Here is a 27,617-nt window from a genome sequence, read left to right as displayed (position 1 = left end):
GGGGGGACAAAGGGGGCGGGGCCCGGCTGCTGCCGGCAGGGAGGTGGGCGGGAGGGGGCGCGGCTCCCTAGCTCCGCCCCCTTCGGAAGCGGAAGTCCCGCCTCCCTCGTAGCCCGGCCCTGACCCGAGGGCGGGGCGAGGCTGCTGACGGTGCCGGGGCAGAGTCCTCGGCCCGACTGTCCGGCCGCGAGCAGTACGCGCTCCGGGGCCGGGGCCTCGGCCTCTGTGGGTCGGGTCGGGTCGGGTCGGTCGGTCTATGGGTGGGGGACGGGGAGGCTTGGAGGGAGGGCGTCCCAGCAGGGCGGGGAGGGGGAGGCTTTCTGGTGGGAGTGGGTCGCAGTAGGGAGCATGGGTCTCCTGGTGGGGGAGGGGGAGGCTCTGGTGGGAGGGGGTCCCAGCAGGGTAGGGTGGGGTGGGTGGGGTAGGCTCTCTGGTCAGAGGGGGTTCCGGTGGGGTGGGGTGGGGTGGGGAGGGAGGGAGGGAGGGGTAGGCTCTCTGGTGGGAGGGGGTCCCAGCAGGGTGGGGTGGGGAGGGAGGGGTAGGCTCTCTGGTGGGAGGGGGTCCCAGCAGGGTGGGGTGGGGAGGGAGGGGTAGGCTCTCTGGTGGGAGGGGGTCCCAGCAGGGTGGGGAGGGAGGGAGGGAGGGGTAGGCTCTCTGGTGGGAGGGGGTCCCAGCAGGGTGGGGTGGGGAGGGAGGGGTAGGCTCTCTGGTGGGAGCGGGTCCCAGCAGGGTGGGGTGGGGAGGGAGGGGTAGGCTCTCTGGTGGGAGCGGGTCCCAGCAGGGTGGGGTGGGGAGGGAGGGGTAGGCTTTCTGGTGGGAGGGGGTCCCAGCAGGGTGGGGTGGGGAGGGAGGGGTAGGCTCTCTGGTGGGAGGGGGTCCCAGCAGGGTGGGGTGGGGAGGGAGGGGTAGGCTCTCTGGTGGGAGGGGGTCCCAGCAGGGTGGGGTGGGGAGGGAGGGGTAGGCTCTCTGGTGGGAGGGGGTCCCAGCAGGGTGGGGTGGGGAGGGAGGGGTAGGCTCTCTGGTGGGAGGGGGTCCCAGCAGGGTGGGGTGGGGAGGGAGGGGTAGGCTCTCTGGTGGGAGGGGGTCCCAGCAGGGTGGGGTGGGGAGGGAGGGGTAGGCTCTCTGGTGGGAGGGGGTCCCAGCAGGGTGGGGTGGGGAGGGAGGGGTAGGCTCTCTGGTGGGAGCGGGTCCCAGCAGGGTGGGGTGGGGAGGGAGGGGTAGGCTCTCTGGTGGGAGCGGGTCCCAGCAGGGTGGGGTGGGGAGGGAGGGAGGGGTAGGCTTTCTGGTGGGAGGGGGTCCCAGCAGGGTGGGGTGGGGAGGGAGGGTAGGCTCTCTGGTGGGAGCGGGTCCCAGTAGGGAGCGTGGGTCTCCTGGTGGGGGAGGGGGAGGCTCTGGTGGGAAGGGTCCCAGCAGGGTGGGGTGGGGGGGAAGGGTCTCTGGGTGGGGGAGGAGTAGGCTTCGGTGGGAGGGGGTCCCAGCAGGGTAGGGTAGGGTGGGGTGGGGTGGGGAGGGAGGGTAGGTTCTCTGGTGGGAGGGGGTCCCAGCAGGGCAGGGTGGGGAGGGAGGGTTTCGGGGTGGGGGAGGGGTTGTCTTGCAGGTCTCTCTGGGGATAGGGGTTTGCCCCCCAGGAGGTGTTGTGGGGGACCCCCCCAGCGCTGCATTGCCCTGCGCGGTGAGGGGTGCTTGGTGCCACTCTCTATGTGGGCTCGACGCTGGCGCCTATCATTGTTGCATCAGGTTGCCTGACCCAGGCTTCTGGTGGTTCTCGTTGCAGTGGCTGCCCCATCTGCAGAGCAGATTTACAGAGAGGTACAGGTAAGAGCTCGGGTGGAGGAGAGGGCACTGCTAGGGCCTATCCTGCACTGGAGCTTGCCCCATCGACTCCAGCTGCCCTTCTCTCCTCCATACGTTACTCCTGAGCCAGAGGCCGCGCGTTACTCTTGCCTTTGGGGAGGCTGGGCGCAAATGCTGGAAGCTCCCTAGAAATGGGAATGAGTGCTTGGACCGTGGCCCTGCCTTTTGCTCTGCTCCCGCTTGGCCTCTTTCCCCCCCAGGCCACACTCCACTCCACCTCTTCCTACAACCGTTTGCTCCTCTCCTTCACCAAGGCCCACCTGGCCTGCTGCTCAGGCCTGTCCACCCCCTTCCCTGGCGAGGCACAAGTAGCAGGTGGGGGGAGGCCTCGGGGGGAAGAGGCTGAGTGAGGGTGGGGCATCGGGGGGAGGAGGCCGAGCGTGGGCAGAGTGCGGCAGGGCCACAGTCCGGGTGCTGGTGGCTCCCCCACGTCTTGGGAATTTCCAGTGGTGGCACTTCAAAGGCAGCGGGGCCAGCACACCTCCAAAGGGAGGTGCGCTGCATACAGCATTTCTTGCCCTGCTTGGGGGCACTCAGCCTCCGCAAGCCTCTTATACCTGCAGCCCATGACCTGAGCCCTGGTTATAGCAGCAATCTAAGTGCTCCCTCCCTGATGAAATACATCCTGGAATACTCAAGGAGCTAACTGGCTGTTAGTGACTTCGACAACTCAGGGAAGACAGGAGAGATTCCAGAGGACTGGAAGAGGGCAAATATAGTACCCATCTATTTTAAAAAAAAGGATGAAGGGAATGAGCACAACCTGGAAAATTACAGATCAGTCAGTTTCGCTTCAGTACTCAGAAAGATAATGGAACAAATAATCAGGTAATCAGTTTGTAAACAGGTAGAAGATAAAGGGAGAAATAACAGTCAGCTTGGATTTGTCAAGAACAAATCATGTCGAACCAACCTAACAGCTTTCTTTGACAAGGTAACAAGCCTTGTAGATAGGGAGGAAGCAGTAGATGTGATATATCTTGACTTTAGTAAGGCTTTTGATACTGTCTCGCATGACCATCCTCCCTGCAAAGAGGAGCAAGAGTAACCCGGGGGTGGGGGCAATGCGGTAACTAGAATCTGTAGGCTCTGGTGTGCTATGGAGATATATGGACTTTTTGTGTTTCCATCTCAGGATTATTATGGTAAAGAGTTGCAGAAATCAGAGGATCTGCAAACCAATGCCTGCGTCACCTTGGCTAGGTCTTTGCCCATGTTCATAAAGGAGGCTTTGAAGTCTGTCCATGATGATGTAGTGTCAAGGTAAAGAATTGACAATTGACTCTTTAATAGAGCTTCATTCACTCAATGTGCTTCACTGAAACAGTCTTTGGCCCAGTGGTGTCACTCTATCCAGAGAATACAGTGGGGAAGAAAGTAGCCAGTTTATCTTTGTATGTCTCTCATAACTTCCCGGTTGGAGGCAGCCTACCACCTCCACAGTCCTTGGGGTCTGGAGGTTGCCAGCTCAAAGGAGAAATTCCTACCAAAAGCAGAGGCAGAGAGGAACAAATTAATGCAGAGAACAAATTAATGAGAGAGAAACAAATTAATGTAGTTTAGAGCTTTAAAATGAATCAATGAATTCCAATCAACCTTAGTAACCATTTCTAGACACAAAGTCATTAATTTAAAGTTACAATGAGCAGCAAATGTTAGGAAAAATTAACACAAAGAACATTAAAGTTAAAAAGCTCCCCATAAACCCTGTCTATTCAAATCTGGAGATGAAAAGATAAGCTAATAGACATAAAAATGTCACTCTCCTTACAGGTCATATATCCCCTATCAGAAATCCATTAGATGTTCTGGTAAAAACCTTTGCTCTAACCTCCAAGGTCAGGCTACAGGATGTTCGACCAGAAAATGCTTTCCTTGGCCTGTCGTTTTCTTTGTTCGCTGAGAGCCTTTGGGCAGATCACACATCTCAGTGTCTCAGTTTGCCCAATATAAAATGGAGATAAGCAGTGAGGCTTAATTAATCCATATCTGCATATGTGGGTTGGCTGTTCCTGATGGTTTGCTCTTCATGACGCATTTTCATCTACCCCATCTAAAAAGCCTTCCCTTGCACACCACTGAGGTGTGGTGAGATTCCGTGGTTCAAGAATCACTGATCTCGAGAGTTTCTTCCCTCAGGTACTATGGCTGCGGCCTGGTGGTCCCAGAGTGCCTGGAGACCTGTTGGATATTGGATCTGGGCAGTGGGAGTGGCAGGGACTGCTATATGCTGAGTAAACTAGTTGGGGAGAAAGGGCATGTCACTGGAATAGACATGACCGACGCCCAGGTATGTTTTCGAATTGAATAGTGCTAATCAAAGTCCGGGTCTTTATCTTCATGGCTCTCAGCTTTGGAAGTGAAAATAACTTCGTCCCACCAAGGCGGAACTGCATGGTGCTTAGAGTTCAAAGTTGATCCTTTGGTATATGGGGACTGTCCGATGTAGGGGGTTCAGCTGCATGCAGATAGTAACCTTAGCTATTGGCTTTTAATAATCTTACCTTCATGCAAGCTACAAGGTTTAATACAGTGCACGTGTGGGTCAGGTTTAAGTACCTGTAGTGCAAGACACTGAGTGATTGTTTTGTAGCTGCTTGGTCATTGAGATCCTGCCTCTGATAGTCACTGAGAGTCATACTTTCCCTACTCTCAGCTTCTCCTAGCCCTATTAGAGACCTGAGTGTGGAAGTGGGGTAAATGTATTTTGCCATTTATCGTCTCACTCCTTCCACCTTCCAGACCACCACGCAGCATGTGCTATCCTGTGTGGGGTGGGGTGGGGGGGAGGGAGATGCAGGGATAATACCCTGCATCATCAGGCATGAGACACTGGCATGAGTACTGGCCTCTTCCCTACCTTCCCAGAGTGCTGTGGTGAAGACAACATGCACAGCCCCTTGCTGGGCTTTATGTTGATCAGAAGTCTTTGCTAGTCCCACACTTCGTTGATCAAATAAAGAGACTCCCCATCCACCCCATCCCTGGCCAGTCCGAGACTTGGTCTTGCCGTTTATTAGTCTCTGTAGGGAATCCCATCTGTTCTTCTTTGGCCAGGAGATTTGGTAGCCATGATCTAGGACTCAAAATGGCTGGGGTTTGGAGGGAAATAAAGGGAGATGCGTAGGGCCCTAATGAGAATATGCGGGGCCCTCTGCCACATGAAGGGGAAGAGACTTTAGAAACATCTTAAAGAGTTTATGTAGTTTACAGCCTGCTTATTTGTTTCCCTCTTCCAGGTAGAAGTGGCAAAGAAGTACATTGACTATCACATGAAGAAATTTGGCTACCAGGTGCCTAACGTGGACTTCATCCATGGCTACATGGAAAAGCTGGGAGATGCTGGCCTTAAAGACGAGAGTTATGATATAGTTATGTGAGTACCATTCTCAGAGCTCCTGCAGGGGTCTATACAATGGGTTGGGTACTTGTTTCCCACGCATCAGTGAACCATGTCCCTGCCCAAGGTTTTAACTCTTTGGGTTTCAGTTCAGGGTTGTACACTGAAAAAATACACCGTAAACACTAATCTGAGGCCTGGATACCTGGCTGGAGTTTTGTGTTGTCAAACAAACAGTGCCCACAGAAAGGACAGGTGGCTGGATCCAGTCAAACTAAAAGGTGAAACATAGTTTCAAACCGTGTGGCGTCTCAGAGCCCAGGATAGGGCTGGGAATAGGAGGCAGATCAGACTTGTTCCATTTATTGATGCCTCTAATCGAATGTCCTTGACCCTTGTCCAACAGAATAATTGGTTTTAGCTCTAATTGTTGAAGGGAAAATGCCAAGTTAACATCTGGCCCAAAGTTTAATAGAATGTAAGATGACTAGAAATGTCCCTACATTTGATTTACCTTTTTAAGATGCTCAATTGAAACAGTTTTTTGTTAGCATTTAAACAGCCCACTGCAGTGTTTGCTGCAAGGACACTACAGCATTAGGTTAGTACATGAGGATCAGAAAGTAAAACTGACTAGACGCACGTGTTAAATTGGCCAGACTGATTTAGCTGTCCATGGGATGCAGTAAATAAAGGGCTGGCCAAAAGGGTGAAAAATGGTCTGATTCTTCAGTTTTAGTAATTTCAGGTGATGGTATTATCCTAGGGTTCCAGTTGGGGGGGCAGGGGAGGATGGGAGCCTCCCCCATTTTTCATTCAAGAGGTGTGCAAGCTCCCAGACGGAGTTCTTAACTATAGCACAGCATTAGTGTGAAATGTAAGGGCTTGTCTACACTGGCACTTTACAGTGCTGCAACTTTCTTGCTCAGGGGTGTGAAAAAACACCCCCCGGAGCGCAGCAAGTTTCAGTGCTGTAAAGCACCATTGTAGACAGTGCCCCAGCACTGGGAGCTGCGCCCCTCATGGAGGTGGGTTTTTATTTTTAGAGCGCTGGGAGAGCTCTCTCCAGCGCTCTGCCGCGACTACACGAGCCACGTTAAAGTGCTGCCATGGCAGTGTTTTAACATCAGCTGTGTACCAGCCGCTACTTTCTTACCTGTGCATCGTACCGGCTTACTTTCACCCATGGGTGTTACCTCACTACAAATGCTAGACTGGAAACTAATCTTAAATAGGAGTGAAACTGACACTTTCAGGTCACTCTCACAGTATTGCTAGTCCCAAATGTTCAAAAATCCTGAGCCAGGCTCACCAAGAATCATGAGATTATGTAAAAATAACAGATTTGGGGTTCTTTTTATTTGCCTTCTGCTTTCTGGGCCTTTAGGGTGCACTGGGGTCACATTTTGAAGCTTTCTCCACAGCCACGAGGACTGGAAACGTAATGTTTCTTTAAGAATAAAGGCTGAAATCATCACATATCCACTTGACTCCAGGAGCTGGGGCTTTAAGGAAAACCATTATCATGAGATTCATGATGAAATCATGAGAGTTGACAACACTGCTTTTACTTCTGTTTAAAGGCTAGTTACTTTCCAGAAGGCTCTTAAATACAACACTACAGCGATTGAGTTGCAATTTTCACAGGCAAATATTTTGAACCAAACACCAAGAAAGTTCTGTATTTTAAAGTTGAGAAAAACGTAGACTTCTGAGGTATATCGGGGCCACCGCAGGCAGGAAAGGAAAATAAACAGGCACTGGATCTCTGGGCAGCTCTTCCTTTAGAAAGAAAGTTGGAGAGTCAAATCTTCTAGTCCTTAATCAACTAAAACGTCTGTTGCCTTCAGTGCCTCCGCTCATAGATATAAACATCATACTGTGGTCAATAACTATACACTTCATACTTAAATATCAGAGTTACACATCTTCTACGCATTGGCTCAGGGACTGGATTTTCTGGCATATTCTGAACAGTGCTGAGCACACAGATGGTGCCCAGCGAACAGAATGTTGGGGATCATCAAGAAAGGGACAGATGATAAGACAGAAAATATCATATTGCCTCTATATAAATCCATGATACACCCACATCTTGAATACTGCCTACAGATGTGGTCGCCCTATCTCAAAACAGATATATTGGAAAAGGTTCAGAAAAGGACAACAAAAATGATTAGGGGTATGGAAGGGCTTCTGTTTGAGGAGAGATTAGTAAAACTGGGACTTGGAAAAGAGGTGACTAAGGGGGGATATGATAGAGGTCTATAAAATCATGAGTGGTATAGAGAGAGTAAATAAGGAAGTGTTATTTACTCCTTCTCATAATACAAGAACAAGGGGCCACCAAATGAAATTAATAGGTAGCAGGTTTAAAACAAACACAAGAAAATATTTTTTCACGCAACGCACTGTGAACCTCTGGAACTCCTTGCCAGAGGGTGTTGTGAAGGCCAATACTATAATGGGGTTCAAAAGGGAGCTAGGTAGATTCATGGAAGATAGGTCCATCAATGGCTATTAGCCAGAATGGGAAGGAATGATGTCCCTAGCCTCTGTTTGCCAGAAGCTGGGATTGGGTGACAGGGCATGGATCACTTGATGATGACCTGTCTGTTCATTCCCTTTGGGGTGCCTGCTGTTGGCCTCTGTCGGGGGACAGGATGCTGGGCTTGATGGACCTTTGGTCTGACCCAGTATGGCCGTTCTTATGTTCTTAATGCAAATCATGACAATAATTGTCAACTTTATGGACTCTGTGGATGCAGTTTCTGTTCTTTGTTCTGGAATTGGCCTGAATACAGCTGAAACCCTAAGAATTTGAGGCATAAACACATCAGGTACTCCTACAGCACTTTCTCGTTCCTTCCTTTTATCAAACTCAGAACAAAAAATGACTGAACAAAATGGTTCTCAGTTAAAATGTAAAATTGCCCAGTAGCCATTGCTCTACAGCCCAGCATGAGGCAAAACCTGCCTCCCATGGGGAGTTAAGTGGTCTCCTCTCATCTGACTCTCATTCTCCATCCTTCCTAATCTCTGTGCTGCTTTTCATGCTGTCAACCATAGCATCCATCCTGGGACCATTTGCTGGAGTCTCAGAGAACTGGCCACCTTGGTTCTGCTCCCATCTATCTGAGTCCTCTCTGTTTTTGCAGCATGTACCAGAGAGAGAGGCTGGCCTGCTGGATAGGGAGCTGAAAGACCTGGGTTCTACAACCCCCATGGGCTTCCTCTCTGACCCCAGGCCAGCACTCTAAGGTCAGAATTTCAAAGGTTTTTAGGCACCCAAAGGTGAAGTTAGGCATCTAATGGGGTTTACAAAGCATCTAACGACCTAAGTGCATTTGAAAAATCTCACTAGGTGTCTAAATACCTTTGAAAATCTGGCCTTTAGTCTGTGTGTGCCTCAGTGCCCCTTCTGTAAAATGGGGATAATAGCATTGCTCTACCTCTCCGAGGGGCTGGGAGGAGAAATAGGTTAGACATTGTGAGGCACAGCCTCAGATACTATGGTGGTTGGGCCACGTAAGTACCATAGGGAGAGTGGGAACTTCTCTATACACTGCTAGCCCTGCTCTGGGTTTGACCCCTTCTTTTCAGCTACGCCCCCAAATCTCCCCCTTTTCTGAATGTTATCTAGGCTCAGTGCTTTGCTGTATTTTTTGTGAGACCCCCCCACCGTGTTCTCTCTAGAACAACCCTGCCACCCTCTTTTTCAGGCTAAACTTCCAGATCCTTAATTTAATCACTAGGCCTTTCTTATCTTAATCACCCTGCCTCTGTTTTAAACAAAATACTGATTCCCTGCCTCAGGGGCACCTCTCCTCTGCAGAACTTAGGGCTGAGTCTACAGCGGCAGCGCTTTGACGTGGCTGGGAGAGAGCGCTGTACTGACAGGGCCGCTGATGAGGAGGGAGGGAAGGGGCAGCTGCCCCAGGGCCTGGCAATTTAAAAGGGCCCAGGGCTCCTGGCCACCGCCACTACTCCAGGGCTCCAGCAGTGATTTAAAAGGGCCTGGAGCTCCAGCTGCTGGTGTGGTAGCAACCGGTGTCCCGGGCCCTTTAAATTGCTGCCAGAGCCCCAGGCAGCACAGGCCGGGCAGCACTGAAGGGCTGGCTGGGGATGTCTGGCCCTAGCCACGCCCCTTCTGCCCGAGGCCATGCCCCTTCTGGAGGCCCAAAAGGCCCACCTTGTCCAGGACCCTGGCCGCCCTGCATACCAATAAGTCCTTTAAGTTACTTTCACCCCAGTAACACTTCTAGAGCCCCAGGCAGGCAGGTGCAGTATAAACTCACGGGGCCTTGCCCTAGGAAGATGTTTCCAAAGTTAAATGATCTATTCCTAGCTTGATGAACTGCAAAAAAGTGATAGAAAGTCATCCAGATTTTTCTACAGTCGTTTCAGTTCTTGTATTCAAGAGTTAGTAACAAAGAATATACATTACAATTTTAAACCTAACCCGTGTTCCTTAAATAACTTGACACAAGATGTGAGAACATGTTATTAGAGTTGAGTGGGTCTAATATTTATTAAATCCTCTTTTTTTTTTAATATAGGAATTAGATACAGTGCTCCTCTCAGCTAATTTCTAAATTCTTATCTGCAAAAAAAAACAACCCTAGAGGTTTTCAGGTGCCTAAGTAGCCCTTGCAATCACAGTTAAAGTTGCCCCTCACCCACCAAAATCTGAAATGGCACCCTTGGTATTACCACAGTTAAGGAGATGTTCTTAACCTGAAAAGGGCCCTTTAAATACAGGGTCTCAAATGAGGAGTGCAGCCCCAAATAGTGAGAGTGAGGGTTTGAAGTGATGGTGTAGGTTTAAACACAGATAGTATGATGTACTAGGGAATACACTGATCTGCAGGCAACACTCCTGCCCTAGCCTGTTCGGGGTGGGTGGGGGGTAGACTAGTGAGTCTTCTCCATCACTAAATTTAGATCCTATCAGCCAGCCTCGACTCTGCAAACACTCCTTGAGGCTTGCTGAAGGATGGCTGAGGACCCTCTAGTCTCCTTTGGGGGATGTGAAAGGTGTCCAGGCATCCGTTACTCCCTGCCAGTGTTAGAGATCAAAAGCTGCCGTGTTTCTCAGCTGCAAGGTCAGGCCTAAACATTTGATTAAAACCCACAATGCTTTCCTCCTTCTGGTGCCTCACTGAGCTTTTATCTCCTGTCCAGCTCAAACTGCGTGATTAACCTCTCGCCTGATAAGAGAGCAGTTCTGCAGGAGGCCTATCGAGTACTAAAGGTAACACAACAGTGGGGCATACGCTCTGTGTGTGTGTGTGTGTGTGAGAGAGAGCACCAGGGGGTTTGGGGAGCAACACTGCATCCCATCCTGCCTTTTGGGGCAAGAGGGGTCCACAGACAGGCAGCAAAATGGAACACAGGCCCAGAGAGACTTCCGTATGAGGAGAGATGAGCTCTGGGGCTCATGGGAGAGGAAGATCCTGGCTTCGTTGAAGTCAGTGGGAGTTTTGCCTTTATTTTCAAGCGGGCAGGATTTCACCCTGCATGACAACAGAGGAGGCAATAGAGGTACTCAATCTAACAATGGGCATCTGTTCTCCCATTGTTATAAACCAGGAGGGTGACCAATGACACAGAAAAACAACGCATTAAAGATTGGAATATTTTTTAGCATAACGATCAGTTAACTTGCAGGACTCATTGCCACAAGATATCACTGAAGTCAAGAGCTTAGCAGAGTCCAAGAATTGGTTAGATGTTTATATGAATGATGAAAGGAGAAGTCAGCAGCTAACAGATGAGCAGGTTATGAGAGACTTCCTTTCTAGGTAGGTTGTTCTGTAACTGTCCATTTTTCCACCTTCCTCTGAAGCAGTGGTACCGGCCACTGCCAGAGATGGGATACTGGTCTAGATGTCCATTGGTCTGGCACAGTGTAGTGATTGCTTTGCTCCCTTGCTCTCCTTTTGTCCACATCCTCTCCACCGTCAAATAGTAGATCACAATTGGAAGTCTTTGCCCATGAGTCCCAGATGGACAGGTTAAGGGGGTGCCTGAGGACTGAGCCAGCAGGGGGTGCTGCAGGGCAGGATTGGGCTGTATTGGCAGAGCTGTCAGGGAATCTTGCCCAGCACCTGTCTGCAATGTGCCTGTGATCTCAGCCTCTCCGCCCCTGAGCACCATGTTCACACTCAGCTTATGAAACAAAACGAGGGTGATGGTGGAATTTAATCTGGGTAGAGCCAAAGGTGGTGGAGCAGAGGGGTGGTTGCTCTTAATTGATTATCTTGGAGACCTTGACTCATTGGGCTGTCTGGGTGCGCTGGCCAGGAATGCTGGGGCAGACACAATAGCTCTGGAATAAGCAATCACGTTGCCAGCAAGGGCGGCCCCAGCCGAGCTGTCATGTCTGTGGTCTCTGGTGAATGCTGTCCCTATCAGGGGCTGGTGTCATTTTTAGCTCTTGCCGTGGCTAAGTATTGATCTTTTCCAGGCTGGCGGGGAGATGTATTTCAGCGATGTCTATGCCAGCCATAACCTGCCAGAGGACATCAGGAAACACAGGGTCCTCTGGGGTGAGTGATTTTCTTACCTGACCTGAGGTAATAAGGACTAGTGGTCTGAGCTGGAGGCTGGAAGTTAGGAACCTGGTTAGAAGGATCCCCTCCTCACATGCTGCCTCTTGTGTCCCAGGTGCCTCGGAACTTGAACTGATACCCTTTAACTTTCCCAAGAGAGATCTCTACCCAGAGCTGATAGAATCTCCCAGAATGCCCTGTCCCATCATGCCCTGCGGCTCACTTAAAAACTAGGGCTGTCAAGCAATTAAAAAAATTAATCACTATTAGTCGCGCGATGTCAAATAATAGAATATCATTTATTTAAATATTTTGGATGTTTTCTACATTTTCAAATATATTGATTTCAATTAACACACAGAATACAAAGTGCACAATGCTCACTTTATATTTTTGGTTACAAGTATTTGCACTGTAAAAAAACAAAATAAATATTGTAGTATTTTTCGGTTCACCTAATCCAAGTACTGAAGTGCAATGTCTTTATCATGAAAGTTGAGCTTACAAATGTAGAATTACGTACAAAAAAACTGCATTCAAAAATAAAACAATGTAAAACTTTAGAGCCTACAAGTCCACTCAGTCCTACTTCTTGTTCAGCCAATTGCTGAAACAAACAAGTTTGTTTACGTTTGCAGGAGATAATGCTGCCCGCTTCTTGTTTAGAGTGTCACCTGAAAGTGAGAACAGGCATTCTCATGGCACTGTTGTAGCCGGCGTTGCAAGAAATTTATGTGCCAGATGCGCTAAAGATTCACATGTCCTTTCATGCTTCAACCACCATTCCAGGGGATATGTGTCCATGCTGATGATGGGTTCTGCTGGATAATAATCCAAAGCAGTGCGGACTGACGCATGTTCATTTTCATCATCTGAGTCAGATGCCACCAGCAGAAGGTTGATTTTCTTTTTTGGTGGTTTGGGTTCTGTAGTTTCCTTATCGGAGTGTTGTTCTTTTAAGACTTCTGAAAGCATGCTTCGCACCTCGTCCCTCTCAGATTTTGGAAGGCACTTCAGATGCTTAAACCTTGGGTCGAGTGCTGTAGCTGTCTTTAGAAATCTCAACAATGGTACCTTCTTTGCGTTTTGTCAGATCTGCAGCGAAAGTGTTCTTAAAACGAACAACATGTGCTGGGTCATCATCCGAGAATGATATAACATGAAATAAATGGCAAAATGTGGGTAAAACAGAGCAGGGGACATATAATTCTCCCCACAGGAGTTCAGTCACAAATTTAATGCATTATTTTTTTTAATGAACATCGTCAACATGGAAGCATGTCTTCTGGAAAGGTGGCCAAAGCATGAAGGGGCATATGAAAATTTAGCATATCTGGCATGTAAATACCTTGCAATGCCGGCTACAAAAGTGCCATGTGAACACCTGTTCTCACTTTCTGGTGGCATTGTAAATAAGAAGAGGGCAATATTATCTCCTATAAATGTAAACAAACTTGTATGTCTTAGCGATTGGCTGAACAAGAAGTAGGACTGAGTGGACTTGTAGACTCTGAAGTTTTACATTGTTTTGTTTTTGAGTGCAGTTGTTACGCGCAAAAAAATTATTTTTGCGTTTGTAAGTTGCACTTTCAGGACAAAGATTGCTCTACAGTACTTGTATGAGGTGAATTGAAAAATACTATTTCTCTTTGTATCATTTTTATAGTGCAAATATTTATAATATATACTTTGATTTCAGTTACAACAAAGAATACAATATATATGAAAATGTAGAAAAACATCCAAAATGTTTAATAAATTTCCATTGGTATTCTCTTGTTTAACAGTGCAATTAAAATGGCACTGAATTTTTTTGAGTTAATTGCGTGAGTTAACTGCAATTAATCGACAGCCCTATTAAAAACCTGATGGCAGGCTGTGTGCCACTCATTTTGCCCTGACGTGGCTGGCTGCACCACACATGTAATTACTCTGTGATCATAGGCGAGTGCCTGGGAGGAGCCCTGTGGTGGAAAGACCTCTACAGAATTGCTGAGGAAGTTGGATTCTGCCCACCGCGGTTGGTGACCGCCAGCCGAATAACCATCAATAACAAGGAACTGGAGAGCATCGTTGGTGAGTGAGTGCCATTGGCCGAGCATCGACCCCTGGTCCGCCCTAGCAGTACAGGCTAGGGTTCCATGGTTCTACTCTAGGAGAAAGCAAAGTGGTGTAGCCTCAGCTAGCAAGGGTCCGTCTACCAGGGCTGGAAAGCACATTCCCAGCTGATGGACCAGGACCACCACTGCGTTTGGCTCTGTAAAAACACAACATGAAAAGGCGGTCCCTGACCAACAGAGCTTGCAATCTGCATGTGCCATCATCTGCAGGAAGTGAACAATGCTTGCGTGGGGAGTGCGCCATTGACCGCAGCCCCAGCAAGCCGTGGCTTCGTTTGATAACCCCAAGGCTACACCATCTCTGAGCGACAGGAAATGCAAATGTAGAAAAGAGGCAATTGGGGCTTTTTTTTTTTTTTAAAGCCCAAGAAGAGAAAAGACTAAATACTCCAGCCCATAATATGGCTGTGAGAAAGCACAGGATGAGCCAGAGCAATGTGCTGTTTGTCTCTAGCAACCAGTTTGCCCTTCCACAGCACCCTTTCTCCGAGGATCTTGGGTCACCTTACAGGCAGAAATTCTGCCTCTCAGCACCCCTGAGAGGTAGGCAGGGATCACTCCAGCCCTCAGTGGAACTCAGCCAGGTGTGGAATGGAATGTGGCCTCTGTTTAAAGTTTGCTTCCTTTCTCTGACAAGTGGGACCTATCATGAGGGGCCATGTTTGGGCGGGGTCAGTGATTCCAGGTCAGAACTGCTGGCTTCTCTAGCTGCCTAGCCCTGCAAACTCAGCCTGAGATCTCAGAGTCACATGGGCCCGTTTCCCTCTCCCACATCACTAACAGTAAGAATTAAGTGACTGGAGTTTAATGAACAATGGTACTGATGCGTGAGGCTTGCCGCTGGAGTATGGAGCGCTCTACGAAGGTGGGTTTAACTCAAAGCGCTCTACATCTGCAAGTGTAGCCATGTCCTTGGTGTTTTGCTTTCAGGTGACTGTCGGTTTGTCTCTGCGACTTTCCGTCTCTTCAAAGTACCCAAGAAAGGCCCGGCCGAGCAGTGTCAGGTTATTTACAACGGCGGGATCACTGGGCATGAGAAAGAGCTGGAGTTTGATGCCAATTTCACATTCAAGGTACCGGGAATCCCCCCAGGCCTAGGTAATTGGCATGCCTGTGTCAGCATTACTGCATCTCTTCGCTGGATCTCCAAGTCTGGAGCTCACGGCTTTGCTTACACTTCCCCTTCTGCACTGTGTGATCGCAGCATGGCACAGCCTGCTGCTCAGCAGCCCTGTACAGAAGGGGCCCCGAGCGGAGGTGGTCCCAAAATTCAGCAACGCAGCTTTATCAAGCAGCATCCTGTATCGTAAAAACACTTGACGCAAGGGAAGAGTGGGAGGGAATGGAGAGATGATGGCCAGACACAGGGCGGCTGTTCCAGATGGTGGGAGCTGCAGAGAAGAAGGCTCTTGCGCCGCTAGCGGCAAGTTTGTGTGATGGGACAGAGAGGAGGAAGCACAGGATGAATGGGGAGGGGAGTAGAGAGGCCAGGCCTGTGGTTTTGATTGGGGCAATTCGAAGGAGGGCCTGGGGAAAAGAAGCAGTGTGATTCTGAATTAGATCCCAAAGTGACTGTGGGCGGTCGGTGGGGTTGTTTGCAGAGCTGCTGCGCTGGGGGGCTCCTGCTTTGATGGTTTCCCTTCAGCATTGCAAATGCACGTGCCCCCAGCCTGCTCCCTCTCTCACTACAGAGCTGGAAGCCTGGTGGGTGTTGGGTCCTGCCGCGTTCTTCTCGGCTGTGTGTGACGTCCCCTCTGTTTCCCAGGAAGGGGACGTTGTGGAAGTGGATGCAGAAACCGCAGCCATTTTACGGAGCTCTAGGTTTGCTGAGGAGTTCCTGATCCGACTGGCTGCAGGGAGGGCACCGGCACCTGGGGACTGCTGTCCTGCCAAACCAAAGGTTAGTGACAAGCTGGGCGGCTACTATACCTAAGGGTCTCCCTGTTCATGCCACGTGGGCAGATTTTCCTGGCTTCAGCGTCCCTGCTTCATATGACATGTGCCAGTGAATAATCCAGTTTGGGGTCTGAATGGAGGCTGGTAGGGGGGAGAGTTCATGGAGTCAGCTAGCCCACTGGATGTCCAGCTCCTGGCAAACTGGGACCGGCTCAGAGTGAGCTGGGCTAAACCAACTCCCAGATTTTCCCTCCTTCCCCCTTCCTGTCCCCTGTCTGGATCTGGGGCCCTTCCCAGCTCAGGTGTGGCCATGCAGAGCCGGTTAGCTAAGGCAGTTCTCCAAATCAAAGTCTGGTAGGAGCAAGGCTCTGAGTCAGCTTCTCTGGTGATAAGCAGGGCTAACCCTATTCTGGCTACCAGAGGGTGGTGGTTTGAAGCTGCGCAGGGTCTGATGGATTAGGATACAGGGGAGGTGCAAATGAAATACAATTTGCTCCATCCATGCACAAACAAAAGAATTTATTCAAGGTGTCTCTGTATAACTATATAAGATGTAAAACTGAGATCCTGGCCTCCTGGACCATTAAAGATCCTCTCATGGCCCTTTAACAGGGCTGGGGGGCTTGAGCCCAGTGCAATTTGATCCTGCTCCCCCGTGCATTTCCCCTGCTACATACATTGGATACTGTGTGCTTCATTTCCTTTTGTCAGTTCTTGTGTAATGTTTCTTGGGCTTTTTACTGGCAGCCACGTTCTGCCCCAGAAGTGGTTGCATTTCAGTGGCGGATGAAGTAATCCCTATAGGATTACTTTGCACGTCAGTCGAAGTTGCAAAGCCCCCTGGGATGTTCTGGAACAGAAGGTGTCAGAGAATGTTGGTACAGCTCATAACTGCATCCATACTTCCTAGATAGCTCTAGACCTTAAGATGACTTTTTCCTGATGGGCCATCTGAGGAGAGGGATTACTGGAAGATGGGAGTTCTGACTTCTCCACCTGGCTCTGCTGCTGACCTGCATTGTGGCCTTGGACAAGTTGCATTTTTTTCTCTATGCTTTTGTTTCCAGACCTCAGAGGAGGTTGTGGTTGAATTAGCTGAGACCCGCTGTTGGAGGGTGCTGTGGACATCAAAGAATAACTTCTCTCTGGCAGACCTGGCTCAGAGAAGGCATCTTTTCTGAATCCAGAATTCAGTGCTGGGGAAAAGTGCCAGCCTGGCAGCCCTGATCTCTGCAGTTCTCCACTGAGCAGGTCCAGCACAGACTTTGGTGTGTCAATGCTTGACTTGAAGCAGCCCTTCTAGGGGCTGAAGGGATTTTTTCCAAGGTTCATTCCCTCCTTGGCCGCTCCACTGAGCCTGCTTGGGAAGGTGGGTGGTTTGCCCAGAAGCAGACATGTGTCCTCCCTGTACAGCCTGGAGAGTGCAGCAGCGATTCTTAAGAAAACACAGCCTAAGCCCGTCCGCCATCCATGGCCTTGGCGGGGGGGTGCTGGTATTACTCCTCCTTTGATCGAATCTGAGCTCCAGCCAGCCTAAATAAGGTGCTGTGATTCGACTTAAAGCGTCTGCCTCTGTGGCCATGCCTGGTGGGACGGGCAGAGAGCTCTTGGCATGTGTGTAACGGGACTGGGAATCCTCTTTGCTTTGGCAGGAGCAGAGGGTGCCTGTGAGCGGAGAGGAACTGCTTCCTGCTGAGCAGCACTCAGTCCTCGCTGTTCTGCCACTCCCATTGCATGTGCAAACAGTGTTACCGCTTCTTTGCTGAATTACATTGTTGATGCTCCTTGGAACTAGAGTAAACACAGCCCCCAGGGGCCCTCCAGGGAGTTAACCCAGTGATGAATTGAGCTCATGAGGGAAGGAGATTATTTCTTGCTGTAGGAAGGGATGCTGGTGACACAGCCCGGGGAGCTCTTCCCTCTGTTAGTGTGGACCCTATGACCTAACCTAGTGGTAAGGGGTGCTGTTGCTGGAGGTGCTGTCCTTCCTAACCTATCCATACCCCATTTCCCAATGCCAAAACTTGGTGCTAGGAGGTGCTGTGCTGCTGGAGATGCTAATAAACCCGAGGTCCTGTCCAACAATGCTTCACAGAAGCCAAGACATTTTTCACAAGTACTAGGGTGTTAACCTCTGTATGGTGGGTTAATCACAGTCTGCTTTGCAAAATTCCCCCTGTAATTTCAGTTGGCTACAGCATTCACTTCCTGTCCTAAACTATAATCTAGTGCTATTGCATATCTGCCCCTTCCCTCCTAACCAGAGGTGGCTGAACTGCTCCATGCATATCCTCTGTATCAGCTGCAGTTTGTAAAGCGCTTTGGGATCCATTTCAGCTAAAGCAGCTCTACAAACCGTAAGATCCTCATGCGTTTGAATATGCCATTAAAGCCTGAAGAGTTAATAATGAAAAAGGTTTAAGTACAGGAATTAAGACTGTGATGCCATCTTTGGGATCCTTAAGGAGAAATGCTTAGGAGCGTGTGGAATTGGGATGCTTTGCCAGGTGCTAATGCACATCTCGGAGCTGTGGGGAGGGGGAAATCAGAGTGCTGATCTGGAGTGAGGGAAGTCCTGTGCTGTCAGATTGGTCATGGGAAGCCCAGGGCAGCACAAGGAGACTTTTCTGGAGCTCTGACTTGCGGGAGGGAGCTGAGAGGCCAATTCCCCAGTAACACATGGCCCCACGTAAGAGGCTGTTGTTAATTTAGGGTTAGCCTGTGCTGTTTTTTGCAGCATGCTCTTCCATTCCTGAAGGCCAGTTCGCTGCCCCACCCACACGCCATGCAGATGCATATCCAGCTTGCTCGATGGGAGTTTGACCCTAGCCTGCCAACCCTGACTCCACAGCTCAGAGCTGCTTTATCTGCTGAAAACTGTTCTCCTCCTGTCACCTTCCACTCAGCCTGCAGATGTCTGACAAGTCCTTAGACCTGCCACGAGTCCGTGAAATGGGAATAATTGATAGGGGAAGACGATAAATCCAAGCGGCTGTGTGTCCTCGAAGTGTGACCTTGTGTGTGCTGGGGGAGGGGAGGAACGTTCTTGTCTTTCCCCAAGCAGGAGATGGTTTTCAGATGAAGGGCTGTACTGGAGAGAGGTTTGCAGTGATGTTCTGTAGGCTCCTTCCTCCCTATAACAACCTGCCACTGGGCTCTTAGAGCAAAGGGGTCCATTTGCCAGCAGAGCAGGGCTCTGAGGTTCCCCTGCTGTAACAGGGAACCTTGCTGTCAGCGTGGAGTGCAATGCATCGTGACAGTCATCTTGGAGTCAGCTGTGTGGCCCTCTAGGCACAGCCCCTCAGGCTGCTGTAGAGCTTAGCAGGAGCTGGAGCTGGCTCCCGCAGTTCTCTGGCATTACAGAAAAGCTTGTTCGACTTGAAGGAGAAGTGAGTTAAAGGAAATGACATCTGAGGGGAGGGAAGTGTTCTGACGTTACCGTGGTGGGGGCCACAAAAGAACCCGGACAGAGCATGTCAAGGAGGAAGGGAGGACAGTTAAGTTGAGGGTCTGATGGGAAATGTGTGGGGCTGTATCTTTTATTGCCATCCTCTGGACTCTGCTCCTTGGATTGGGTTTGCCCTGTAGCATTTTGGGAATTCCCGAGCTTTCCCATCTTCCCCCGCGTGTTCCGCTTCCAGGTGGTACAGGAGCTCCCTTACAGCCACGTTTCCCCCCGTTAAGAATAGAAAAATCCTGTATCCAATCTTTAGTCAAGCATCCTGCTGCAGAGAGAAATGTGAATCTCCTCCCTTGCCACCTGCAACGCTGGTAGGGGAGATTTTCCCAGTCCTCCACAGGTGATCAGCCTATGCCCTGGTGTAGGAGGCTGCTTTCCAACTTGCATAGTTACCAGGGTTAGTGGTCATAAAATAATCAGCCCCTTAGAGTCATGTGGCAGGGAGTTCTGTTGGCAGCCTATGTACTGCAGAAAGAAGCATTTCCCTTTGTATGCTTTAAGGAGTGTCATAGTTTTAAACAAAGCCCCTGTGCCTAAATGGCAGTTGATACCTTGGAGCGATACATCTGACATTGGAATGTGCTTTTCACCACTGATTCTGCTGCAGGTATATTTGGCATTTTTCTTGACTTGGATGGTGAATGTATCCCAGACTGGTCACTTTGGTTTTCCTGTCTGAGCCTCCACTATTGTAAATCAGCAAGAGTTGAAGTCAGGTGATTTACTGCGGCTGACCAGCTGGCCTTCCCTCTCTAGTCAGTTTCACTTTCAGGTCCTCATGCCCAATGGTTGGGTTGCAGACACTGAGAAGGAAAATGCTAGGTTTGTTTTAAAATCACTGATTCTGTTCTTAATTTAACTGAACATTTCTATTGGTGGTGTCACCTCTCTTTCCCTACTGTGTTCTTCATTCAAATGTCTGGAATCCAGAATTTACAAGTGTAAGCAGAGTCTGAATGAGCTCTCCCCTCACATCTAGTGGCGAGCTGTGGAAAACTACTTCAGGAGCTGATCTCCTTTGCATGGTTACACCCACTCTGCCTAGGTGCTCAGCATGATGGGATTGCTTGCCCAAATGATCACTTGTGGCTGGTGTTGAATCCCCAGTCTTGTTATTGGGGCAGGAATAATAAAGTGGTGTTATCCCTGTTGTGTGAACTGAGGGTAGCAGAACTGTACTTGGCATACCCCAGTGGAGGGACTCCCCCTCAACTGAACGGCACTCACTAGGCAGGGGACATGGGTTCCAACGCCCAATGCGTTGGGAGAGGGTGGGGACAGGTACTTATACCTGGTGGTGTGAGCCCTGTTTAAGGGCCCTAGACATCATTTGACCCTTCCTCTATCCACCGTATAATAAGAGCTAATTTAGACTCCATTGAGAGTCTTGTCACACACCGAAGAGCTGAAATCACTGATATCTAGGTCTAAGTATTAGACCTGCCTTGGGACAGTGTTTGTACTGCAAGAGATTGTCCCCACTGACAGCTGAAATCACTGAGAGCTGTGTTAGGTGGGGGGCCCTGAAGACATCTTGGTGAATGGGAGGCTGGCAGAGAGGCGCAGCCAGCAGGAGAGGGCCAGAGCAGAGCCCCATAGAGAGGTGCAGCAATTGGCCGTTGGGGCGACAAGCAAGTGCCCGAGCAGGGGAGTGTGTAAGGTGCCTCCTAACCTGCTGCTTCCACCCAGGGTGGGAAGTGAACTCTGCGGATAAACCTCTGAACTCGGGCTGCACTGGCCAAGGACAGCAACGGTGAGTGGGGTGCAGAGAAGAGACTGGCATGTTAAAGGGACTTTTGGGTTGCTGGACTTCAGAACCTGAAGGGAAAAGGACCCTGCCCAACTTATTTGAGGGTGGGTCTTTTTACTCATGGTTTATATTTATGAACCCCAGTTGCAAGATTTTTCCAATTTAATGCTGCTACTTCTTTTATTAAAAGGTTTTGCTACATTCAGACTCGGTGCTTGCTAGAGGGGAAGTATTGCCTCTTAGAGGCGGCCAGAGGGTGGTGTGTAATTGTCCCGGTCGCTGGGTGGGGGCTCGAGCCGGTTTTGTGTTGTTGAAAAGGAACCCCTAGATACTGAACCCGGCCCTTGTTGCTGCTGGCTCCACCTCGCAGAAGGGTTACACAAATATCGATTACTCTATCTTCATGGAACCTTCCTCCCTTTGTTGTCATCAGTTCTTATGTTTTTTAATGTAGGGCCTGACCCCAGGAGTGGTGAGCCGATGGGAGTTGAGGGCACTGAATGCCTAGCAGATCTGAACCTCACTCTTCAGGGCAGGGACCGTATCAGGAGTTCATGGCGTAAAGCACTGTGCAGGCCAGGAGCTCCGTGGAAATATTTAACAGAGCTTCTTTTTTATTTATTTATTTTTTAAACAAACCCTTAATTTTGAGCTCAGTTAGGCCAGAGAGCACCCTGCCTCCTTTGCAGGTCCTTCCGTTCTGCTTCATTCATTTTCCTAGGAATATGGAATGCTGTCAGAATATGGATAGATGGATTGATGATCGCTATTCCCTGCGTTGTGTGTCAGGGAAATCTCTTCCTCTTTCTCGCCTAAATGATCTTAGGCCTCGCTCATGCCATCAGCTCTATGTGGCCAGACCCCCACATCCGTGTGGCTCTGCATGGAGACAGGGGTCTCCCCCACCCAGCGTTTGGTGCAGTATTGTATTGTTCCCTTTATTGCATCACAGTAATATTCCAAGCCCTGTTGCAGGAGGAGCCCTCGCTGTTTTATCACCTGGAAAACGCTTTTGGCAACACCAGCCAAGCCAAAAGAAAAAAAATGACTAGCCAATAAGCATGGAGCAACAATGGCCAGCCAGTCAGAGTGGGGGGAAGGGGGGAAAGCCCCGTGACACAGCAGTGTAGTAATATTGCCTGGCAATTGACCCCTGGGGGGCCCTGCTGTCCTGCCCCCCGGTGCCCTGTGGTGCCTATAACTCTTCACTGCTCCCTCGAGTCATTGGATAGATCCTATCAGTCACAACTGCCATTGCTTTTCTCTGGATGTTTTCAGTCTGTTGGAGGTGAGGCAACCGAAACCCTCAAGAGTGGCGTGAGGCGGGGGGACCCTGCCTTTGCAGCTTGTCTTTTGTTTTCCGTCCCTATATGCAAAAGCTGCACGTTCAGTGGAGAGCCAGAAAAGCATCACCCCTCTTATGGTCTGGGTTAGTAACAAGGTAATGGCAAAAATAATCCCACGTCAACCCCTGCCTAACCTTTCTCCCCGGAGTGGGGTGGCCCCAGGGTTTCTTCCCTTAGCGCATCTCTGCCTCTAACCCTAACGCCCTCCTCTAGATGGCTACTGGTGGCCCAATGAGTCAGCACTTGTTAACCCCCAGGGTCCTGCAGGCTCGGGCCAATTGGGGAATCCCCCATGTTACACTCCTTCCACTCCCTGCTGTGCACCAGGCTGAGCTCCTCGCTTTAGCTCTAGCACCAGCCAGCCCTCTGCCGATGCAATTTCTCAAAGCGCTTCCTTGCTTTTCTCTGTGCCGCAGTCAAAGCGGTGATTGCAGCAGCGTGCGTAGACGTACTTGAGCAGCGTTAATCTGGCTGGAGGGAGTGCCAATAGCAGGGAGACCACAGCAGCACAGATTTCAGCGCGGGCTCGCTGCCCGAGTACGTACCCTGGCTCCCTGGCGGGCCTGTGCCGCCCAGCATCGCTGCTCTTGGGGCATGAGCTAGCTGGATTAAAGCTACTTGGGTATGTGCACACAAGTTGCAGCCACACCCCTGATTGCAACGTGGACATACCCGGCATTTAGAAACAGCGCCCCTCCTCTGCCATCGTACTGGCCCACTCCCCGCAAGAGCGGTACTGTCGTATTTGGGGGTCCTGATCCCCAGACATCGCAAGGGATCTGTAGTATGGAATGCTATAGTAGTGTTGCTCCAAGCTTTGGCTCCTCTGTAGTTTCTCACAAACCCCATTTGGTTGTCTCAAACTTAAATAGCTGTTCGTGTGGAAATGTCCGTAGGAATTTGCCAGGTCTAGTCTGTTTTAGTGGGCGTTAATTCATAACTGGGACGTTTAGTTATTTAAAAGTCCAGTCCTCCTTTAGTTCTGGCTCAGATTTCAGCACCTCACAGCTTGTGTCCGAGAGCTCCCATGTTCTGAGGCAGTCAGTGGCATGGCCCTGAGGATGAATCTGGTTCATTAAGCAGGGCTGGTGCCAATACGGCCCCTGTGGGTAACCTCTGTAGGCAGAGAGACAGCAATTCTCTCTTCTGTCTCATCCCTACCAAGGCTTTGCTGGGGAGCGGTGTGAGTAAATGTGGGCAGAGCACTCCCCTGTGGACGTGCTGATTGCAAGGCTATTTCCTTAGTAGTTTCTTGTGCCGGATGCAGTCAGACACTTGGGAAGGCCAGTAAATTAGAGCTGCTGGGCCCTTCTTTGCTGCTGTTTAACTCTTTCTGAAGCCCCTTAGCTTGTTTGAAAGGCCAATTAAACCATCCCAGAGGTGTTTGCATGAGTGGGCTGAGGAGGGGGTGCGTGTTCATGATTCTCTCCATAAATACACTGTGTCAGTTTTCTTTTTAGTGAAGTGAGCTCTCTGGCCTGACGCTCCCTGAGTCCATTCACCCAGGGTTTGTTTGTTTTGGGCTGGGCACCAAGTGGGTGACTTTCCATTCTTCTGAAACAAACTGTTTGTAGGGAGCTGGGGGGAGATTCTTAGAGGCACAGATGGGAGTCAAGCACCCAACTCTCACGGACTTTCAGTGCCTCTGAAACTCAACCCGCCCGTGTACTTTGCACTTCTCTGGAGACTCACATCCATGGCTTTCTGAACGCTTTACAAATGTGAACGAACCCTCGTACAGTTCTTGGGAGAAGGGTGAGTTGCATCACCTCCATTTATACAGATGGGGAAACTGAGACACAGGGTAGGGAAGTATCTTGCCCAAGGTCACGTGGCTGCAGCGGTGGGAATAGCACCCGACATTTTCATTACCAGTCCATGGCTCTAACCATTAGACTGTGCTCCTGACCTTACACACCTTTTTGGGAGTTCCCCTGACCTTGCATTTCAGCCCCTTCAGAACCATCTGACCCTGATGATCCATTTGCCCCGAGTGTGCGCTGTAGCCCTGCCATAGATTCCTATCTCTGCTAAGACCAGACTGGTTTTAAAAAAAGAAAACGATGTCGTGGGGACTAGAATTTCCTTGGCATCCTGCGAAAGGCTCTGTCACATTCATCACTCTTGGGAATGACAGGCTGGACCATTAAAAAACCTCCCAGCCTCCCCCTGGAGCATAGGAGACAGGATCTCATGCACAGCACTGAAAATATTCCAGTGAATTGGAGAGCTGATGCAGGTGGCTGATAGGCTGCTGGGCTTATCGGAGGGGAAAGATAGGCCCTGTGCAGACAGGAATGTGCTCAAGGGACTGGGGGCTTCATAATCGCTGACCTTGCCACATTTGGAGTTGTTTCTTAAAGGCACAGGCACATTTTTTGTTTCTCTTTGCCTCTTCATGGCAACCGAGCAAAGCAGAGCCCCGCAGATCATCTGTCACTGGGTGCAGGTGTCATGCCCTAGGAGCCCCAGCTAAGGACAGCATTGTGCGGGGCTGCTTTGTGGATTTCTCTCCAGGAGTGTATTTTTGCCACAGCTCAGACAGCTGGTGCAGTGGGCTAAGGGTTAGTTCTCCGCTAACGAAAGGATCCGGGTGTGCTTACTGGCCAGCCAGCAATGGCAAGGATCTGCAAGTGGAGCAGGGGCTTATGCCATGGTGATAGCTCGTGGCTCATTAGCCTAAACAGCCTGGGGAGGCTGGGAAAGCAGCTAGGAGAAGCTTTCTTACAGCCTTGATGGTAGGGTAGGACTAAAGGAATTCTGTCTGTACTGTAAAGGGAGGAAGGATGATACCAGTTCAGGCATGGAAGCTGGGCAGGCCATCGCCTCCCTGTGCTGCCTCGGCTAAGTCTCTTCACCACTTCGTACCCATCTCAGCAGTCTTGCCAGCTCTAGTGATTTTACTGTTGGCCTTGCAATATTTGATGTTTTGCTTAAAGCCTCAACTCCCGGAAGCAGGTGATTACAGGAGACTCTTGACTTTTATTGACACAGAGATGTTTCTAGCCCTCTTGGTTGCAGAGAAAAGCTCAAAGTGATGCCTTACGGGCTCAAAAAGCAGAAGCAAAAGAGATTTCCAAATTGCTGATGCTGTGGGTGGCAGGGGCTGACTCCTGGTGTCTGACTGCATGGGGTTGGCATCTGCAATGTACCTCCCTCCGCCCAGGGCTGGGAGGCTGTTAATAACTGAAACAAGGAAACCCCAGCCTTCACAGTGTGAGGGCCAGAGCACGTTGCGGGGAGAGGGGGTTGGCTGGATTAACTCCCAAAGGGCGGGCTGGGGGAGGGGAGGATTCTTTTTACAGACCCTCCTATTAACAGAAACATGTTCATGAAATTACAGCTCCTCCCGCTGCAATGGGAGCCGGGTTGAGTTTCACCTTTCCCTGCAGCGTTCCCAGCCTGGACATTGGGCTGGTGCCTGAGACCACCGGCTGAGCTCTCTAAACCAATCCGCTTTCTCCAGCACCCTAACTCTGGCCCACCCAGCGGGTGAAGAATTCAAATACCTTCAGCCCTGTGGCCTGCTAATGTTCCCTTGACTGATACCCGTCTCTTCTCGGGGATATTGCAAGTGGTTAAGAGTTTAGCCCCTAGATGCCAGTGGCTGATGTCACAGCTTGGCTTCCCCCTGCGCCTCTCCTTTTCCTACTGGGACTGGATTCCCCTTTGTGAACCGAAAGAGAGCACTGTGGGTTTGGCTCAGTCCTGCATGTTGCTGTGGTCAGGGGCACGTCTCCCTGGGGGGAACCTGAACAGTCGGATTCAGAGAGAGTCATCATTGATTGTTAGAGCTGCCAATAGGCTGTGCAGCGTTGCACGCTCCATCCTCACGGGGCTCCCATTGCCCATGCAGCCACCTCTGGGGTGGAACGCTGCAGGCCACGTAAGGATCTGACCAGTCCCCTGTGATGGTGCAGGACAGGCAGTGGAGTAGGGGGTTGTATCCAGTAGAATCGGCAGAGCTGCTGAAATATGCAGGGTGCAGCTACCCACAATAGGATTGGCTGGGGGTCCCACGTGCTCTAGTGAGAAGTAAGTATGGGAGAGGGAAGAGCTCCATCTACTGATGCACCACCACCGCTGTGGCTGATGGTTGGACTGACCTCACCCCAGCCTGCTTAGTTTGAGCACTGATGCAGTCACAGCCCAAGTGGAGGGAGCAGTGTTACGGTTTGCCTCATTGCTGACATGCTACAGCGCGGTCGACATGGTCCCTGCCGCCAGGAGCATGCAGCCTGCCAGCCAACTTGCTCAGTGGCACAAAATTCCTGTGGCTGGGCCCCTGGGGCTCAGCTTTGTGACTCTCCCTGTGCTGGTGAGGCTGCTGTTGCGAGGCTCAGAGGAAGACATGGCTTTGAGGAGTGATAGGGGAATGAAGAGGGAGGTGGTTCTGTGGGTGCCCAACAATTGGATTCACGTTAAAAGCTGTGGGAGCAGGGGATGGCAGGAAGGGTCTGAGGTATGAGCTCGCCAGCCAGTTGAAGAGGGGGCTGGACGAGCGCAGGAAGGGGTCCCATCCAGTCCTGCTCAGCCAGAGAGAGGGTGCTAGCAATACTTGATGGGGGCTGCGTAATGGTGAGACAATGGGGAGATTCCCAGGAGTTCACAGCCCTCCCACCAGCACCAGGGAAAACCGCCTGGCAGTGGCAGCCTTTCCTTCAAATCTGACTTAGTGCTGTTTTTGTTTCCTTGCTGTAGGAAAAGATTGTTGATCCATTCCAATTAGTGGAGCAGTGGGAGGCAAAGGACCTTGCTCCCAAGGTGACGGGCTGCTGTGGCCCCAAAGAGTGCTGCTGAAAAGTTGAGCATCCAGCAGCCAGAGCCAGCGAAGCAGAAGCTGAAGAATCAGAGCCGCTTTTGTTACTCATCACTGCAAAGCAATTAAAAATTAATAACTTAGGTAATGATGCTGAGCACTTCGGCATCGCAGCACTGTGCGGGTACTGTGGAATGAGATTAAATAAACCCCAGCCGTCCCCCAGGCTCCAGCCCTGGTGCATGGCTGCAATCAGAAGATAGCCCGTTTATTTGTAGGCACCATGTTAATTGTTCAGAGCAAACCCATCTCTGTTCAAGCCAGGAGGAAGATCTAATCATGGGACCTAATTAACTGCAGGGGCACGAAACTGACCAGTGCTTTGTCTAACTCAGAATAGACTCTGATGAGGCTGGATCCTAGGGATCAAAATTATTTACTGAGGCTATTTGAGACCAGCCAACCCCTTGTAAGGCCCAGGGCACAGCATGAGGGAATACGCTCTTCTCAGCCTGCAGTGTGTCCTTGGAGCTGTTCC

The 27,617-nt window shown here is 50.4% G+C and overlaps 1 protein-coding gene across 2 annotated transcripts; it reads left to right on the top strand.

Annotated features, from left to right (window-relative positions):
* The first annotated feature begins 90 nt into the window (after nt 1-90).
* Nucleotides 91-27,337, top strand: AS3MT (arsenite methyltransferase). 2 transcript variants are annotated; one of them, XM_077823254.1, is made up of 11 exons: nt 91-193; nt 1,775-1,815; nt 2,990-3,117; nt 3,994-4,144; nt 5,094-5,230; nt 10,379-10,448; nt 11,664-11,745; nt 13,693-13,824; nt 14,799-14,941; nt 15,634-15,768; nt 27,022-27,337. In XM_077823254.1, coding segments are annotated over exons 1-11 (1,119 nt in total). In that variant the 5' UTR covers nt 91-192; the 3' UTR covers nt 27,121-27,337. The 2 variants fall into 2 exon arrangements, with proteins under 2 accessions (XP_077679380.1, XP_077679379.1); XM_077823253.1 differs by lacking the exon at nt 27,022-27,337 and adding an exon at nt 16,832-18,179.
* Nucleotides 27,338-27,617: the final 280 nt, after the last annotated feature.

This window comes from Eretmochelys imbricata, chromosome 7, assembly GCF_965152235.1.
Source record: "Eretmochelys imbricata isolate rEreImb1 chromosome 7, rEreImb1.hap1, whole genome shotgun sequence".
NCBI lineage: Eukaryota > Metazoa > Chordata > Testudines > Cheloniidae > Eretmochelys > Eretmochelys imbricata.
The sequence above is the reverse complement of the archived record's forward strand: the minus strand, read 5'-3'. Positions and strand labels throughout refer to the sequence as shown.